General features: G+C 44.8%; 1 protein-coding gene across 2 annotated transcripts in view; it reads right to left on the bottom strand.

The window, feature by feature from the left end:
- The window catches only part of CSMD2 (CUB and Sushi multiple domains 2), a 652,460-nt gene that overhangs the window by 196,401 nt on the left and 436,526 nt on the right, over window positions 1–19,533 (bottom strand). For both annotated transcript variants that reach the window (XM_082415250.1, XM_082415251.1), the window contains exons 22-24: window positions 16,112–16,281; window positions 6,630–6,786; window positions 4,638–4,829 (exon numbers count right to left, since the gene is read on the bottom strand). In XM_082415250.1, the coding sequence (XP_082271376.1) occupies window positions 4,638–4,829; window positions 6,630–6,786; window positions 16,112–16,281 (519 nt within the window). The remainder of the gene's footprint in view (window positions 1–4,637; window positions 4,830–6,629; window positions 6,787–16,111; window positions 16,282–19,533) is intronic.

The raw sequence follows: 19,533 nt of genomic DNA, 5'->3' as shown, positions 1-19,533 counted from the left end.
TAACCTCTAGGATGGTTATAATCAAAAAGACAGACTAACTAACGTGTAGGTGAGGATGTGGAGAAACTGGAACCCTCAGACATTGCTGGTGGGAGTGCAAAATGGTGCAGCTGCTTTGGAAAACAGTTTTCTATATAGGTCCTCAAAATGTTGCCCTATGACCCCAGCAATTTTGCTCTTGGATATATACTCAAGAGAAACGAAAACGTATGTTCAGATGAAAACTTGTACACGAATGACCACTGCAGCATTATTCATAATATCCAAAAAAGGGAAATGACCCAAATGTCCATCAGCTGTTGAATTAGATTAACAAATGTGGTATACCATTACAATGGAATATTACTTGATCATTAAAAAGAATGAGGTACTGACACACGATACAACGTGGATGAACATAACGTTGAAAACATTATGCTGTGTTAGAGAAGCCAGGCGCAAAAAGCCACATATTATGTGTTTCTATTTATATAAAATATCTAGAACAGACAAATCTACAGAGACAGAAAGTACATTTGTAGTTGCCAAGGCCTGAAGAGGAGTGGCAGTGGGAGGGATTGCTAACGGGTATAGGGTTCCTTCTGGGGAGACAAGATGTTCAAAAATTAGATTGTGGTGATGGTTGTACAGCCCTGTGAATACACTAAAAAGCACTGAGTGGTACACTTTAAATGGGCCAACTGTATGGTATGTGAAGTCTATCTCATTAAAGCTATTAAAAAAAAGGTCCCTGGGGGTAGGGCTGATGGCCCACTCTGTGACCAGACTCTTTGAGGTCTCCTGAGAATGTGCAGACACTTGAACCTGGTCACTGACAGGAACTGGGCTGGTGTCACGTGCCAGGAGCACGAGGCATGGCGTCCTTCCTCCGGAGACCTGGAGGAAGAGGCGGCCACAGCGTGTGCCCTGCGCCCTGACAGATGCACGTTCACGGCAAGTGGCAGCACAGAGGAGGAGGTGATCAGTTTCCTCCAGCGCAGGGCAGGGAGAGGCGGGCGGGTGGGTGGGAGGCGTGGGCTGGGGAGGCTGACAGGGAAGAGTACTGCGAACTTCCTGGGGGTGGGAAACAGCATGGCAGCTTGGGGGACGGGGTATGAGATGGGGCCTGGAGGGAGGCAGGGCTGGAAAGCTGGGCGAGCATCGTTCATTGAAGGGCACTGCACAGAACCGCAGTGTTTATGCACGAGAGTAAATTGATCACTTTACACACTAGTGCCCTTTACACATTAGAGAGAATGCTCCTGTAGCAGTGTGAAGGGGCGCAGAGGGGTCGATCTAGAGGCAGGGCACCAGTGAAGAGGTCCATCTCCCCATCAGAGCAGCCCTCCAGGTCAGAAGCTGGTGATCCTCCTGGCCTTCTTCCTCCCCTTGTCTAATCTGCCTCTGAGCCCCAGGGCCTGAACCTCTGGGATGCTTTTCACACCTGCCCCGCCTCTGCCTCCATTGTTAGAGTTGTGGCTCAGGCCCTTACCATCTCTAGGGTGGCAGAGTTGCATCCCCCTCGGCAGTGCCACCAGAAGGATCTTTCTAAAATACAAACTGGCCACATCACTGCTTGCTTTAAACCCTTCCCAGAGTGAAGTCCAAGCTCCTTAGGAGAGCCCATCAAGTCCCCCAGAGAGGCTCCCTTTGGCCTTTTCTGGTCCCGTCCTGGCACCCCTTGGTCCAGCCAAGTGTGATAAACTCCACAAGCCCAGGCACACTGGGCCTCTTCAGGCCTCTCCTTGGACTGACAAGTCGGCCAACATCTTCCCCATGAGACCTTTTGTGACACCCTCCCCTCCTCACATCGAGTTGACACTATCCTCTTTTGTGTCTCCATTATAACATGGAACGGTTTTTATCATAGACGTGTAACAGGTTATTAAAATCTATCTCCTTCACTCAGCAGCAGAAACCGTGTCTTACTTACATTTGTACATCAAGTGTCTAGCATGGTGTTTGGCACATCACGGATGCTTTAACAAGTGTTTATTGAATGAATAGGTGGGTGGATGATCAGATGGACGAGAGAAGCTTACTGCTTCCCAGGAGAATTACTATGAAGGGTCTGAATCAAGGGAGCATGAGAGAAAATGAAGAGATTTGTTGCAAAGCTTTTTAGGAAAGATCTGATTAAACAAGATCTTAGAAGTAGGAGATGAGGGGATCAAAGTCACACATGGGAGACTGACCTTCATCTGTTGCTACAAAGGACCCATCAAGCGTCTCTTGGGCCCCATGGCTTGACCCGGGCCCACTAAGGCAGGGCGGGGGAGGGGCCCTCTGCAGGAAGCCTGCGCACGAGACCGGGCCCTTTCTTCCTGCGTAAATACCCCCGTGTTGACATTGGGGTGGGAGAAGCCAACCTGAATGAGAGATGTCGGGCTGGATGGGCCGGCGGCAGGCAGCAGCGTGTGGGTGGGAGGATGAGCTGTAAGTTGTGGGGAGGAAGCCTGTCTGGCCCCACAACTAGCAGAGGCAGCTAGAAACGGGGCAGGACATTATCCCTGCCCTGGGCTGGAGCTTCCTTCCGTATTCCTGATGGAAGGGCCCCTCCTGCTTCCCAGAGGCGAGCGTTTGGAGGCAGGGGCACCAGGAGCACTTCCTCAGGGACACGACTGCTCTTTCCTCAGGGCTCACTTTATCTGGGGACGGACAGGGGGGCAGGGGGAGCCAGATGGCTGGCAAGCAGCAGATCTACCAACAAGACCCTAAGACTCTCGTCTTTCTGGTCTCCTGCCTTATCCCCATCCTACAGCCCTGGCTGCTTCATTTGGGCTGTAGCATCCACTCATCCACAAAGAAAACAGCTGGATGTTTCAGCTGTAGTAGTCATTTCTGGTAGACCACGATCCAGTCCATCACAACATGACATGTGTAAAACTATACACACATAATCCCAAATACACAGCCTCCCCCCACTGCGTAGGGCCTGAGGGAGTCTCGGTGGGGAAGCCCTCCGAGGTTCAAAGTATAAGTACTCTCACTAGCACTGCTTGAGTGGATTCTCTAAGTTTGGTCCAACCGGCAAATTAGATACTCAGAAGAACCTTTCAGTGGAGCTTTTTTGCAAAGCAAATAATTGTCTTGCAGTGTGAATCATCACCTCCTTCACATTTCATTTGCTTTGGCTTGCCTATGGCATCATACTGTTGTCTGTTTATGCCTGTGTCTCCCTCACTGGCCTGGGATCTGCTTTTCCCTGTATTCCCAGTGCCTGGCAGAGGGCCTGGCACATGAATGAAACAAGGGGATAACAACAGGGAAGCAGGGAGAAAGGGACGGGGTATGCCTGCGGATGAGGTAGACTTGAGCAGACAGAGGAAGATTCTAGAGGCCACTATCCTGATCTATCCACAGTTAGGTTTGAAATCCTCACCTTTAGACCCTCTGTTGGGTAACAATGTCGAAGGTCCTGTTAACATGTAGTCGCCTGGGGGAAAAGAATATCGCCCTTACCTCCCCTCCTGTGGGTGATGTTTACCCATCCTTTCAAGTCTCAATTGAAATATCATCTCCTAGGCACAACTCTCTCGTATTCCCTCAACACTTTGGCACTTACTCTTTTTACAGTGTTTATCTTGTATTATAATGACCTGTTTATGTGTCTCTTCTCCTTGCCAGGGTATGGACTCCCCAAGGGCAGGAAGATGCTTTACTCTTTCCTTTTTTATTTCTCTGCCTCTGCACATACCCAAACATGCACCTGCGAGGATTCTGGCAGGTGGCGCTTAGTAGGCACTTAAACATTCTCCCGGTGGATGTTTTGTCCTTATAAGATTAACCAGAGCTGCACAGCCACGCTGAGGTCGTGAGCCATGGGGCAGGGGATGGAGAGAGGGAAAGGCCTCTCTCCTTTTGGGGCTGGGGATACAGGACAAAGCAGCGTGGTGGAATCCTGGTCAGCAGGGAGGGTCACACGCGCAGTGAGGCGGGGGGTGAGAGGTGGAAAGGCCACACAGACAGAAGGACGGGTGTTGCCTATTTCCCACTTCTGCCTTGGACCAGGCTTCTCTTGTCCTGTGACACATGGATGAAGCTTCCAGAGAGCCTGTGCTGACATTCTGGAAGCACCACAGGCTTAAGAAGGTGCTAGTTCATTATCCTATTCTTTCCTAAGTGTGAGATAGATGCTAGCTCATGATCTGACTCTTTCTCAAGAACAAGATAGATGTTAGTTCATGACCTGACTCTTTCTTTCAACATTCCGGAAAAGGGAGCATGAACCCCATTTTGCCTATGGGGAAACTGAGGCCAGAGTGAGCTGGAGACTCATCTGAGACTTGATGTTGCAGGAACCCCTGGAACCAGGCAAAAAGTCCACCTCTTCCTTCTAACTGACCCTCCCACCTCTCCGCCAGGAGAGGATTACGACTCTGAGGGCATGACCTGGCTCTGGTCCCGCTCGCTAAATGTATGACAGCGGCAAGCCACCGCCTGGCCTCGCTGCCGTGCGGGTGTAATAAGGTGTGAGAGTGAGGACGTGGGGAAGGGCGGGCAGGGCCAGACATGACTGCCGTGAACAAGACAGTTCAGACGGCCCCAAGGCCATGGAGTGTGAGGGCCAACGGGAGACCCTTAATGAGACCAGAGCTGGGAACTCGGGATTAGGGGACATCAGAGGGGGGTCACCTGAAGAGCAAGAGGCCTCCTACCGACACAAGTGGGGAGCGGCCGGTCCCAGGTCCTGCGCTCCCCGCTCAGACACAGCAGCTCCTCGCTGCCCCGCAGGCTGTACCCAGGGTCACAACCGAAGGACACAGAGCTCCCTGCGAAATGGCCTCCATCGCGAACCTTGTAGCCAAACTGGGGGGTTCCTGGGTCTTCACATTTGATGAGTTCAAAACCTGGGGACGAGAGAAGAGATAAGGGTGATCAAGACGTGTCATGGCACAAACCACACCCCGCCCTCCCCACCCCCCCCACCAAGAGCGCACATCCTTAAGGAAGCCACCCGGCACATGCCCCTGGGTCCTGATGGAGGCGCCCCTCGGCGTGTCATGCGGCTGTTGTGCTCAGGTGAGGGTCTGTTACGGAGTGTTTGTTCTCCCTGTTGCTATATGTAAATGACTTCAGTTATTTCTCCCAGGACAGCTTTTAATAGTTTTCAGGTATAGGGTCCGGATTTCCTATTTTTTTGTTGGTTTGACCCCATAGCATTTTGGTAGCGGGAGCTGCCCTTCCCATTTTGTTAACTGAGACAGTCTGATGGGAGAGCGTAATATGGAAAAGTCACTTTAAATGTATGTTTCAAAGCTCAATTTTGTCCTGCTTAAATACACTCTATTGAACGAGCCTGGAGAAGGAGACCTCTGTGAGCTTACACAGAGCTCCTAGGGCACGGTGGCCACCTGTGTTAGCTCTCACTTGTTATTCACAGGAGTCTTACCAGGAGGGGTAACTGTGCATTGCACAGCTGAGAATATTGACTCGGGAAGGTCACACAAATTGTTCCAAAGTCACGCAATCTCAGATGATAGAAACGGAATTTGAATATGACTCTATTGAATCCTCTTCCATTTATGTGCCTGCTGTAACAGGCACAGACCCTACACACGCAGGCAAGAGGAATCTTGAGTAGACTCGTTGGTTTTTTTATTTTAACAGCTTTATTGAGACATAACTTACATACTAAACACTCCCCCAACTAAAGTGTATAATTCAGTGTCTTTTAGTTTATTCACAGAGTTGCGCAACTAACATTGCAATCGACTTTAGGACATTTTCATCACCTCAAAGAGAAGGTGATTTCCCCTCAACTCCCTCATCCCCAGGCAACTAACGATTTTCCTTCTGTCTCTATGGATTTGCCTATTCTGGACAGTTCATATAAATGGTTCATGCAATACATGTGTCTACATGTACTGTGACGGGCTTCTTTCACTTCACATCATGTGTCCAAGGGTCGCGCACATTGTAGCATGGAACAGAACTGGATCCTTTTCTATGGCCAAATAATATCCCACTGTATGGAGGGACATATCCATTTATCAGTCGATGGATATTCACTGGCTTTTAAAATAGTCTACAAAAGCACCTTTCTTTGTAGCTACTGGGCAAGTAGAAGCTCGAATAAATGAATAAAATAGCTGTGAAGCTGAAGTATGGTAGATGTCATCCCAGGTACTCTGGGGCTGTGTACGAACCTCAGTGCTTTCTGTTTTTGAAATCTCAGGAGTAAAGGAGAAAGTTAAAATCAGGAAAAAAGGGAAAGAATCAAGCCTCGACTCTTTAGGGAGTAGTAAAAAAGAACATAATTATACGTTAGTGCTTGCATTTTTTACTTCTGACTGTAGCTGGACATTAGTTTATAAATGTCACCATTAGGAAAGGCTATCTTTGGTTGCTTTAATTCAAAGGCTCAGCGTTTATTATTTTTAGTGAGTAAAAGGTGATTAGTGAGTCAAAGGTGTGCTGTGACTCTTAGCTAAGTTACTCACAGGTGTAACCATGGAGCTGTACGCCAAGTGGCAGCTTATCCAAATCACGGGCACAATGTCTTAGGGGAAACAGTCCGCTAAGCACACACCAGTTAGAGAAAATCAAACCCACTAACTGATGGGTGATGTCCCAGAGCCCAGCCTCCCTGTGTGTGGAACCGGGGAAAGCCCGATTTCACTGTCCACTCAGATGCGAAAAAGACTTACTGGAAAACTGCAGCTCAAAGCCCTTGCTGGTGTTCTCAGCATCAGAGATGAAATCAAGCCACAGACTGCTGGACGTGCTGTTCAATGTCACCCCTAGCATCTCAGAGCGGCTGAACACCCCCAGCAAACGGGCGGAGTTGTTGTTGCCGTCGTAGACCTGGACACGGGAGAGACCCCAACCCCACATCATCAGCATGGCCTTATCTTGAACAACGGCTTCCCACCCCACAGCCCACATTCCCAGAATTTAGCACTGATAACAACCGTTAGAGGGACAGTCAGTCATCAGATGCAAGGAAGACGGCAGAGTGGAGTTGCCACGGGGCAAGTTATCAGCCCCGCTAGCCTACTGGGTACCAGTCCTGTGCCCAGCCCATCTCGGTGTTAATTGGATCTCTAGGAACTGGATGCTGTTCTAACCTTCCCAGAGGAGATCTGGTCTTAGCTCCCCAACCCCCAGATGGCACCAGCTTACTCTTCAGCAGCTTGCGGAGACCAGGTTGGGGCTGCCTGAGTGCCCAGACCATCTGTTTCTGCAGACAGGCAGGCTGCAAGCATTCGACTTTTCTGCATTGCTAAACACTCCATCCTGCCCTTCCAGGAGATGAGACAATCGTCCTCCTCCCTAATCCTACTCCACTGTGGCAGTGGCCTCAGTCTCACACTCTGCTGGACATGACCCCTAGGATCCAGCAGGATGGAGTTAAAATGTCCAGCGTGTCAGGTATCATGGTATCTTCCCCTTCCCCAAGCTCAGTCTCTGCTCCTTCCCTCCTAAAATGAGGGCTCCAGCGAGGGCCTGCAGGCTTGCCAGGGGTGGAATCGTGCAGGCATCTGGCTTCCCTGAGTCCCATCTGTCCCCTGAACTACTGAGCACCAGCAAAGACAAGACTCATCAGAATAATGAACTGGCTCCCCAGGTTCCGAGGTTGCTGCTCCTTTCCAGATAATTGTGCAAATAACAACAGAATTTGTGATTGAGTGAAGGACCCCCTGTTGCTTTGGTAAATATCAAAGATGGGATCTATGGGTGGGTGATGAATATTTGTGCATGGCACAGGATGTGGTGCCAGCTGCCAGCAAATTGGAACAATATTTCCATTCTACTATTTATGAAGCAAAGTTTTCTAAAAGAAGCCATCCTTCAAGCTAACAGTGTTGTATATTAGAGATTTGTTTAGGCCCCTGGGAGCTTCAAAAATCTGTTTCCAGATCCTATATGCAATTGTTTTATATCACTGATAGACTGGGAGAATTCCAGAGTGCCAGCAGACACAGACATGACACCAGTTCAAAGAGTTCAGCACACTGCTGCATCAAGATTGTTATAAAAATAGTTTTACCCCATTAAAACATATTTTCTAATTAACTGATCAAGGCATTAATCATCAACACTTGCTAACATCACAATAAGAGAGACAACCAGACATCATGTGCTTGTTAATGGAAGACACACCAATACCTATGGTGTCATTTTGCCAAAAAAACATCAGACCTGAATCAGATCAAGCCACTGGATCCAATTTCCAACGTATAGGAAATATGGAGGACAGAGGAACATATGAAATGAATACATTACAAATAAACAAGTCACAAATAAATTACAAGGGAGTAAAAAAGAAGAGATGGAGGTAAAACCTAAAGACTAAAAAAATACTTGAGGCAACTAATCCAATATGTACAACTTATTTGCATCCTGATTCAAATAAACTGTAAATTTAAAAAATATTACATTTATGAGATAATTGGAAATTAGAACACTCACTGGATATACTATGGTATTAAGAAATTGTTAATTAATAAAAGTATAATGGGAATAGGATTTTTTCCTTAATTTCAAAGCATAATTCATCTTAATTCGTTAAGAATATTTTTGTTCTTAATATGTCATTATGATAAAATATTCATTGCAGGAAACTTATAACACAGAAGAAACTGAAAGCAACTTTCAGCACTCATAACATTTTGGTGACTATCTTTCTAGGCTTCTTGCTATGCATATCTTTCCTTATATAGTTTTTAAATTTATTTTTTATAAAAGCAAGATCAAACTATAGATACTATATGGTAACCTGCTCTTTCACTTAATATAATGTGTATATTTTTCAAATCATTAAATATTTTTTCCACAACAGCACTTAAACAGCTGTAGAAATTTCCATCATAAAGTTAACCCAACCCACAATATAATCATTCGCATATCATTGTCCAGAATATGTGGAATATGTGCCCTGGCACATAAGATGCACTTAACAAATGTATGATAAATGAATAAACCAATATTTTCTTTCAGTAATTTTGTTCGTAAATCCACCTGGAATTTTGGCATATGGTATAAGATACATTTTCTTCCTGGTTGATTAGCCATTTTTAACAAAACCCTGTTTGTAAATATTCCACCTATCACCAACTTTAAATCCAACTTTATCACATATGTAGTTATATAAATTTTTTTTGCTCAACTTTCTATTCTACTGCAGTTATCTATTTGCCTATTCCTGTGCATGATCTAAACTGTTTTAGTTATTGTAGCTTTGTAATATATTTAAATATTTGGTAGGGCAAGTCCCCTCACATTTGTCTGCTTTTAATTTAAAAAATTGTTTTCCCATGTTTATTCTTTTAGATAAACTCAAGAAGAATTTTCTCAAATTAAGAGAAACAACTCCCCCCAATCCCTCCAAAAGACCCAAAACAACTTGTATAATTCTGACTGATTAATATTAAATGCCTGGATTGATAAGAGAGAAAACATATCTATATGATATTAAATCTTCCTATCCATATACAGGACATCTGGCTCCATTTAATCAAGTTGTCTTTTATATCTCTCAGTAAAATTCTGTATTTATTCCTGGGCATTTTAATATTTTTTATTGATATTGGTAATTGGGTCCTTGTATACATTTATTTCCTAACAGAATATTGCTTGTCTATAAGAAAATTGCTTTGATGGTCCAGTTCATCATTATATACAGGTGATGGATTTATCCCTGACAAATCCAAGAGAATCTATACACACCCATTACATCTAACCTTCTTTCTTTCTTTTTCTCTATTATATGTTTCCACTTTTTTCAGCTTTATTGAAGTGAAACAGACGAATAAAAATTGCATATATTTAAGGTGTACAAATCAATTTTATTTATTTATTTATTTATTTATGGTTGAGTTGGGTCTTCATTGCTGCGCACGGGCTTTCTGTAGTTGTGGCACGCGGGGCCTACTCTTCGTTGTGGTGCGCGGGCTTCTCACTGCAGTGGCCTCTCCTGTTGCAGAGCACAGGCTCCAGGCACGCAGGCTTCAGTAGCTGTGGCACACAGGCTCAGTAGTTGTGGCTCATGGGCTCTAGAGCACAGGCTCAGTAGTTGAGGCACACAGGCTTAGTTGCTCCGCGGCATGTGGGATCCTCCCGGACCAGGGATCGAACCCGTGTCCCCTGCATTGGCAGGCAGATTCTTAACCACTGCACCACCAGGGAAGTCCCATACAACTTGATTTTTGATATGTACATACCACTACATCTAATAAGACAGTTCAGCAAGATGGCTGCCTTCAAAATGAATATGCTAAATGGATAGCTTTTAACACACAGTTTCAATGTAACATTCCTATGAACAATGCTACATGCATGTCTGCTTACACACAGGTGCTCAAGTTTCTCTAGGGCATATATCTAGAACTAAAACAGAGAAGAGAAGCGGGTTGCACATGGAAGGCACATCTTCAACTTTGTTAGATGTTGTCAGACTGCTCTCCAAAGATTAAATACCAATTTAATCTCTCACTAGCAACGTATGACAGCTTTCATTGCTTTATATCTTCACCAACACTTGATATTTTCAGGCACTCTAAAATTTTCCAATATGATGGGTGTGAAATGGTATCCCATTTTAATTTGTATGTCCCCGATTATCACCCAAGTGGAATATCTTTTTGTATGTTTACCAATTCTACTTTCCTCTTCTGTGAATTGCCTGTTCATAGCCTTTGTTCAGCCCTGAATATGAAACCTCCCTGCATTTATTTTAGTTTTATGTCCTTCAGTATAAAGTTTTATAATTTTCTCAGTAAAGATTATACACATTTTTGTTAGGCTTATTCCCAGGTGTCTTATAGTTTTTGTTTCTATTATGAGACCTTCTCCCCACCTCTGATTACATGTTTGAATTGGTTGTAGAAACACCAGCAGCTTTGCTAAATTGTCTTACTGGTCTGATAGGTTATCAGCTGGTTGTTTTATATTTTCCAAATAAGAGACAATTTGGATATTCCCTTCTAATTGTTGTAGTTTCTTTGTTCTTTTCTTTGTATAATTGCAGTGGCTTGGATCTGAATACTATTGGTGGTAGCAGAACTGGTGTTGTTCCTGACTTTACTGGGAATCCTTAGGAAGTTTTGTCATTAAGTATAATGTTTGCTATAGGTGTTGGCAGAAAATTTTTATTAGATTAAGAAAGTTCTGTCCATAGCTTTATGAGATATTTTTAAAAATCATGAATCAGTACTGAATTTCATCACACGATGTTTTGGGATACATTGGCAGGATCATGTATTTTTCTCTCCTAATCTGTTTATAGGATGAAATTGCTGATATTTGACTGCTCTTGAGCTACAAAAATGGCAACTTCATATGGGTTGCCCAATAAAGAAAATTAGGAGCTTTTGTAATGTTGACACAGCCTTATGTTCCTGGAATCCATCCCATTGGTCATTTTTGTTTTAATGCACAGCTAGATTCAACATGATACTGTATTTAGGATTTTTAGATCTATGATCATAAGTGAAACTGGCCTAATACTTTATGCTGCCCTTATTCAGTTTGATATCAATATTTCTACTTGTCCCATTTAAATAAAGTGAGTGGGGAGATGGATACTCATGTTTCTCTTTTCTGACACAGTTTGATTATTTCAGGGATTAATTGTTTCTTGAAGTTTTGTGAGTTTACCTGTAAAATAGTCTAGGTCTGGGGACTTTGAGAGAGAATACAGGAGAATTCCAATGTTTTAAATGGTTATTGGTTTATTCAGATTTGTATTTTTTCTTGATATTAGTACTTATTATCTATAAAAATTTCCATTTCATTTAAGCTTTCAGATTTTTTGTCTTATGCTTTTTCCTAAACATTTTCTTATTGTTTTCATAATCTCTACCTTATCTATGACTATGTTCCTTTTTCATTCTTAAAATTATATATTTGTGGCTTCTTTATTCCTTGATGAGTCCTGTAAATTTTGTCTATTTTATTATTTTTCAAAGAACCAGTTGGTTTTGTTGATAATTGCTATTTTTAAAATTTTTCTTTTTTCAGTCACTTTTGCTTTTATCTTTAAAAGTATTTTTTCTACTTTCTTTGGATTTATTCTGTTATATTATTCAAGCTACCTAAATCCTTATTTATTTTTAACCTAGATGATACATCAGAGATTAATAGAGGTATATTAAATCTTCCACAATGACTGTGACTTTATTAAAATTTTTTACATTTCTAGCAATTTTTATTTAATATATTCATGCTATGTTATTTGGCACATAAAGTTTTACTGTGAATTGATTGTGCATTTTATTAATATAAAAGAATTCTCTTTTTCATTTCATTATGAGATGTGAGAGAAGTTCTCAAATTTATCTTATAATAAAGTGATTTCATTCTTCTGTGGTTTACCATCTTCTGTTCATTGCCTCCATTCCATTTTTTAATTGGGTGATCATGTTTTTCATCGCTATTCAATCTTTCCTCATCTCAGATTGCTCTGTTTTCATTATTTCCTATTTTTGTGTCATAAATATAATATTCTCTCAAATCCTGTTAAGAATACAAATTAGAAGTTTTTAAAGTATTTTTTTTTTCTTTGTTGCTTGCAGAGGGGCAATTAACTCTGACTCCTCAGACAGGTCCCCATCTTCTGATCTACTGAATATTCACACATATCCAGTTCATTTTCTGGTTGGCACACCATGACAGAGGGAAACTAAATATGGATAATGGAAAGACCCAGCAGTCTCTAAGGCAGAGCAGAAGAGTTAAGCCAGAAGAGGCCATAGTAGGAGCTTCTCTTGCTCCTGGTACTAAAGCATGTGTGTGTGAGGGAGAGTGCGTATATGTGTATGTGTGTGTACATGTGCATGTGTGTGTGTGTATGATTGTGGCAGCCTCTTCTCTAATGAGCTTGCCCACTCTTGTCAGGCGCCAGCCATGGCATTGCTCTGCTTTATCCAGCTTGCCAACAACAGCTAAATAGAATCCAGAAAGTCATGCTGAGAGGGAACTGTGGCTCTGTGTGGTTTCCCAGACCCTGTACGCTTCCAGAAGAGCTAGTTGGATTGAGATCTGGCCCCTGCCAACAGCCCCATGGTGTGTCCTTGGCTCCAGGCTCTGCTGCTCTGACCTAGGTGGTCTTAGATGCATTCTTTCCTTGAGGTTTCTAGCACTTAATTCACAGGCAGGATTTCAATTCACTTATGTGAATTACACTTTGATTAGGCTCTTTCTCAAAATGGATCCCTTTTCGGGGGTATTCCATTTGGCAAAAATTCCTTTAAGTTGTATGTGAAAGGCAGCCTTGCCTAATTTCCCATTTTCATGTCCCTTTAGTCATTTCCGTGGGAACCGTAGAGGATGTAGTTATATACATGGGCTTCGTGTGCCATCTTGAGCTGGGAGCTGTTGTCTTTCCACACTATTGCATTTAGAGGACCTTCTGTCTTGCAGATGACAGAGGTCAAAATTTTGGTGGAGGCCGAAACAGAAGAAATCAGGTAGTCCTAGGAGACAAGCTGGAGTATGTGTAGGGGTGAGGTCTAAGAAATTTTCAGTTATTAAAGGTAAGGAAAAGACTGAGGGTCACAAATGCAAGAAAACAGTCATGGGTCAGAAATCCAAGAGTGTATGGAAGGTTTGGAGGGTTGGTCAGACGCAAGTGTGGAGGAAGTGGTGGGTCTCGCTGGGCAGGAAGGAGTCCAGGTATGCACTGGGGTTCTCGGGAGGGACAGGTACATCCTCAGGATTGGAAATACACCAGTGTTCTGGCAGATGGGCCAGTTACACCAGGGCAGGGGCAGGGTTCTCCTGGAGGTGACTCTGGGTGCCACCTCCTTTGTGTCGAGGTAGATCGGAACGACAGGTGTAAAGAACATTGCCCCTGCAGCTGACAGTGGTTGCAGGGTGGAAACTATAACCGTGCATTTCTTTTCATTCCAAAATAATTCGTGTCCCAGGTTCTCCCTCGGGAGGGCAAGGGTCCTGAGGGGAAGAGTTAGAACAGGAAACTACGTGATCTCCCTGGATGCCTTGCCCTCCCTTCCCCAGACCCCCTGCTATGGAAGCTCTCTCTGGTGGTTACAGGATCGTGTGGATGGCCTTTCGGTCAGGTCAGCACCACAGCCCAACCTTCTGAGGAGGACACTACAGAGGCCTAGAAAGGGAGGAAGAGGCTTTTGGGCAAGAAGGTGGAGCCCAGTGTTAGAAGGCTGGTGGCAGGGCCAGCCGGGCAGGCGGCTGCAGAGACCAAGTCTGAAGTCTGGGAAGATCCCTGTAAGAAACACAGGAAATCATCCCCCTCTGCACACAGCCCTGCAGGGCCACCTGAGGTCCTGATCCCTGCCTGAGCCCTCCCTGACCTCTGACCTGGGGATGATGCCCCAGGTCCCTCCCTTCTTACCCTGAGTGCCTCCAAAAGTCTCTCTTCTGTCTGTTAAGTTGCTCACTCAACCCCGAGGCAGAAGCTTGATAGTGCAGCGGGGTATGCACACCTGCTGACTAGGTCTTAGGTGCTACTCTGAGTCCAGACCACCCTAGAGAGGACGCTGGGGCACCAGCCATGCTCCATGTGACCTCTAGCAGCCAAGGAAGGAGGCCTATTGCCGGTCCCGTCAGGCCACATGCACAGAACTGCTGTGCACGCTCGCCTCAAAACCTGAGAACTGTAAGTCTCCAAAATGCCTTTTTCTGCAGGGTGAACAGCAGCCTTCCTCCAAGAAGGTCTCTGCATCGTCCAGCTTTCCTCAATTCCACCTGCAGCACTAGAGCACGGAAGTCCCTCTGGCCTTGTTGGCCCTGGGTGTGTCCTCTGAGGCTCCGTTGTTGATGATGAACAAATGGATGGAGAGAACTGAGGTCAAGGGAGACGCCTGAAGACATGGCCCTTGGAAAGTATAACGTCCTGTCTATTGTTCACTTATAGGGAGATGCACACTGCATTTCTCTGTTTGGGGAGCTTAGAGGTTGAAAAGTAGAGCTTAAGGAGCCAATGATAGGAACCCACTCACACCTGGGCCACTTTGCCATATTCTGTTCTGTTTCAGGCATATCCGGTCCCAACTGGTCATCTCATGGTACTTCCTCTTGGGTTCAAGAGTAATTAGGTAAGAGTGAGAAATGCCTTCCAAACACACACACACACACACACACACACATGCCCCAGAGGGTGGGTCAAGAGTATCATCTTTGCATAAAAAGTACAGTGTACTCATCATATCTACAGAGAGTCCTAAGGGATGGGGATTATTTAATGGTTTCTCTTTGGATTTTCTAGAGTGGTGACCTTTGGTTGTTTCTAATGTCTAGACTTCTCTGGCTACAGGGAATAAAACTATATTAGAATAAGATAAAAAAGTTTCTTGGCCTAGGATGAAAATGGACCTACTCAGTATGAGATTTTCCTTATAATCTTTTTAAATAAGGCAGCTCTTTGATAAGTTCTCCAGAGTCAACTCTTTTGATTACACACATACACACACATGATGTGTTATTGGAGGTACAAATCACACACACAAAGAAACACAGTCATAAGTGTGTTCAATGTCTTAACAAGTCCCTCTCTATAACCCTTTCTTTAGTCCAAGTCCTTTCACTTCTTTCTCTTGTGTAGATCTTGAATCCACTTTCTTCAACCCCACTGCTACATGCAGGCCATCACCATGGCACACTGAAGCTACTGAAATAGCCCACCGGTCACTGAAACATAAACTCAAAACATACACAAATGCACACGCACAGAACACAAGTATGTACAGACACAGATCACCCAAACCAAATACAGACACAGACACAGATGCACACACATGTGGAAACGTACATATAAACATATGTATATCCACACATATCTACACAAATGCACATATTCTATGAACTCTTCCGTATCTAGGTTGATGGTCAGAGTTCACAATGGAAAACCTGATCCACTGGCCACTCCAACTGAGTTTATTATGGTGATTTACTGTCCAGACAACCCCTACTCAATCACATACATATTTGAGAGCAGTCAGCTCCTAAGCAAACTCTAAAGCCACATTCTTTAGAATACACTCGCCTACCCTTCTCTCTTAGATTCTCACTTCTCTCAGATGAGTGAGGACAACATCTTGGGACTCAGGAGGGAAGAAGAAAGGTTGGGTCATTCACACAGAGATAAATGAGTGTGGTGACCATATTTTTGCATCCCGTAACATACATACTCTATGAAATCTATCAGTGTTACCTTGAGGACATCTCCTTCAGAGAGTTCAAATGCCCTGGCTTTGAGCTGAATCCCCTTCCCCGGCTGGGTCTGGATGGAGTAGATGCATTCGTGGTTGTTATTGTAGTTCACAGGAAAGTTGGGAGACAGCAGAGTGCCCTGAGTGCCCGTGACTGAATTCCCACACTCAGCTGGAAAGAGAATCACAATAATCACAGATTAACGCCCATCAGCTACATCCGGAAAACAACTCACAGCGCTGGAATACCTTACAAAGATGACAAGTTGCTTGCCTCTCTACCTGCCAGAGTGCCTGTTTATCTGTCCATTTGTCTGCCTGTCTATAGGAATGCTTATCAAAGTTTTTTTTTTTTTTAACACCTGCCCACCTGTAGTTCTGCTACGTTCCTTTATTTCTCTCCTTCAGTTTGTCTGTTTTTCTTCTGCAGAAATAGAAATAAACCCACCAGGAACCCTTTACTTTCACAGTGTTATGAAGCAGCCATTCTCCCTCCCACCTGTTCCTATAGTATCATAGCAACAGAAATGACCAAGGAGGGCATCAGGGGATGATGGGGGCAGCCAAGTGAGGAGGGATGAAGCCTTTCAGTATCAGAGGATACAAACAAAGAGGGGACAAGATTGAATAATAATTGCTAGCATCTTCCAAGCTTTACAAGGATCATTTCAGCCATTAGTCACAGCAACCGATCCCCATGAGGCAGACACAATTATCCCTGTTTTCAAGATAAAGACCCTGGTACTTAGCAATTTAGATCAAATCTCTCAATTCAAGAAGAGGAGGGGGCTGCAACTCAGCCCTCTTGGTCCTGGAATTTAGGGCCTCTGAGGCTCTGAAGAAAATTTTGGCACAGACCCATGGAAACCCTGTTTAATTCAACAGCTAATGAATTCACACCTTCCTCTCAAAATCTGTTTCTGCTCCTCCAGAATTAGTCATTCTTTCCCCATTGTTCCTATACCTCTATTTATAGCGGTTATCACATTTTACTTGACTTATTTGTTAACATTTCTATCTCCTCCACTGCCCTGTGGATGCTTTAGGGCTTGGTCATATTTCTGTATCTCCAGCACCCACTCGCTCTGCTCCATGCCTGGGCAGGACAGCAGCAGCTATGAAAGGGGTAGCTCAGTGCAGGGCATGTGCTGAAGGACCCTGCAGTTGGCTCTCTAGGGTCTTTGATAATTGTGAAGCCTCTTCCTGGGCTTCCCTGTGGCAGAGCGTCTACCAGATCGCACCCTGATGGCTTGTTACTTGTCTGCACCCCCTACCCAGACTGTGCGTTCCTTGAAGGTAAGGGTCATGCTTAATGAATCCATGAATTTCCAAGGCTTAACCCAGATTGTCTGTAAAATAAATATTTGCCAAATGAATGAATGAATAAATATGGAGGACACTGACCTCAGAGGATGGACAGCTCTAAAAATGATTAGGTTCTGGAAGGATATAAATACAAGTCCAGATGGCAGGCCCATTATTTGTCTGGACATATGGGGAGTATGGAGCATATGTTGAATCTCTGAGGTTGGTGGTAGCACATCTGCTTTCCCCGAACCATTCCTCAGTGTCCCTATTCTAGGCACAGTCATTGGCTGGAAGGACCCTGAGGTCACCACATATTCAACTTTAATTGCCCTGAGCCTGGAGTGTCCTAGGCCACAGCAGTGTGGAGGGAGCATGTGATACAGGAACATTCAGAGCTGAGCCTCTAGTGGGCTTAGTTGTACCTTTGTGTGTTCTCTTGTCCCAAAGGCTGCTCCTTAGAACTTTGAAGATAGTGACCATGTCCCGCCAATCAGTCCTCTGATTGGTGGGACAAGCCCTCCTCCCTGGGCCCTTTCCAGTTCAGGACCAGCTTCAGGTTCCTAAGACGTCACATAAGCCATTACCACGGACAGCATGTTTGTGTCCCTCTGACAAATTCTTATGCTGAAGCATAAGAATTCCCCAGTGTGATGCTATTTGGAGGTGGGGCCTTTGGGAGGTAATTAGGTCTAGATGAGGTCATGCGGGGAGAGCCCCCATGATGGGATTAGTGCCCTTATCAGCAGAGGAATTGACCAGAGCCTGCAATCTGTCTGCTGTGTGATGGTACAGCAAGAAGGCTGCCATCTGGAAACCAGGGAAAGAGCCTTTACCAGACACTGAATCCACTGGCACCTTGATCTTGGACTTGCCAGCCTCTGGAACTGTGAGAAATAAATGTTTGTTGTTGAAGCCACCCACTTTATGGTATTTTCTTATAGCAGCTCAAACTGAACAGGACAGCCATCATTTGTCTTGGAGGAGAAATCTCGCTTTGCAGTACTTTAAACTCAGCCTGTTTGCAAAGTGTCTGAACGTGTGTAATGAATGTGCAGAGCTGGGGCATAAAGCTAAAGGGCGGGTGGTGGACGGGCACCCTGGTGGCTGCTGATACTTTAGGTAGATATGTTTCTAAAGTGTGTAAGTATTCTGGGTGCCCTCTGATGAAGGTGGGCATTTGGGGAGGGGGTGCTAAGGGCTGTGCATATTTAGACATTTATTACTCAGTCACATCACGTGGGCAGCCCTCTGAAGCAGCTCTCCACCATCTCTGGGCATCGCACAGTATTCTCTTCCGTCTAGGGAACAACATGTGGTGCAGTGGGATGAGCATGGATTTTAGACTCAGACAGACCAGTTATATCAACTCTCTGAACCTCGGTCTCTTCATCTGCCTCCATCTGGACAATAACAGCATCCACATAAAACTAGAGAGAATACATATGTGAAATTTTATGATGAAAGAGGTGAACATATAGGGAGTGGTTAGCACCTAGTAGGCCCTCAACAAGCGTTATTCCTTTCTCTCCCCATCTAACCCGATGAATCTACGCAGCTTATCTGCTTCTATTTGGAGCCCTAACTGCCCAGGCTCTGGGAATGGCAGAAAACCCAAGAAGCTTCTCGGGAAGCATGTGTTAGCTGCCTGACATTCACAGCACCTCCACTGTTTCTGATACCTCTTGCTCTCTGCCTAGTTCCTAAAAGTTGGTTTTCCTTAAACGTGGGCTTTGACATATTTTTGCACCTCCTTCCTGCCCCGGCTTGCTGCACAATAGCTATATGCCATCTCTGCCCCAGCATGACCCTCTCCTCTTTCCCACATTCCCGACACCTTTATGGGGAGGTGAAGGGGACTGACAGCTTCAGATGGGGCCAGTCCTTGGCCCCTACTGAGGCCTTTTTCCAGGGCACCGGGGAGTGTACAGGAGGTAGCGGGACCTGGCACTTGCTTTTGGGAGAGTTTCCAAAGTATCAGGGGAGGTGAGCAGATGCACTGAAAAGCCAAACACAAGCATAAATGGAAACAAATAAATGTTCCAGAGAAACAAACAGTCATCTGCACTGGAAAGTGCTGCGGCTAATTCGGGCATCTACGACTTCTGTCATCCCCATC

Source organism: Balaenoptera physalus (genome assembly GCF_965194825.1).
Source record: "Balaenoptera physalus genome assembly, chromosome: 1".
Classification (NCBI taxonomy): Eukaryota; Metazoa; Chordata; class Mammalia; order Artiodactyla; family Balaenopteridae; genus Balaenoptera; species Balaenoptera physalus.
Note: the sequence above shows the minus strand (reverse complement) of the source record. Positions and strands in the feature narration are given on the sequence as shown.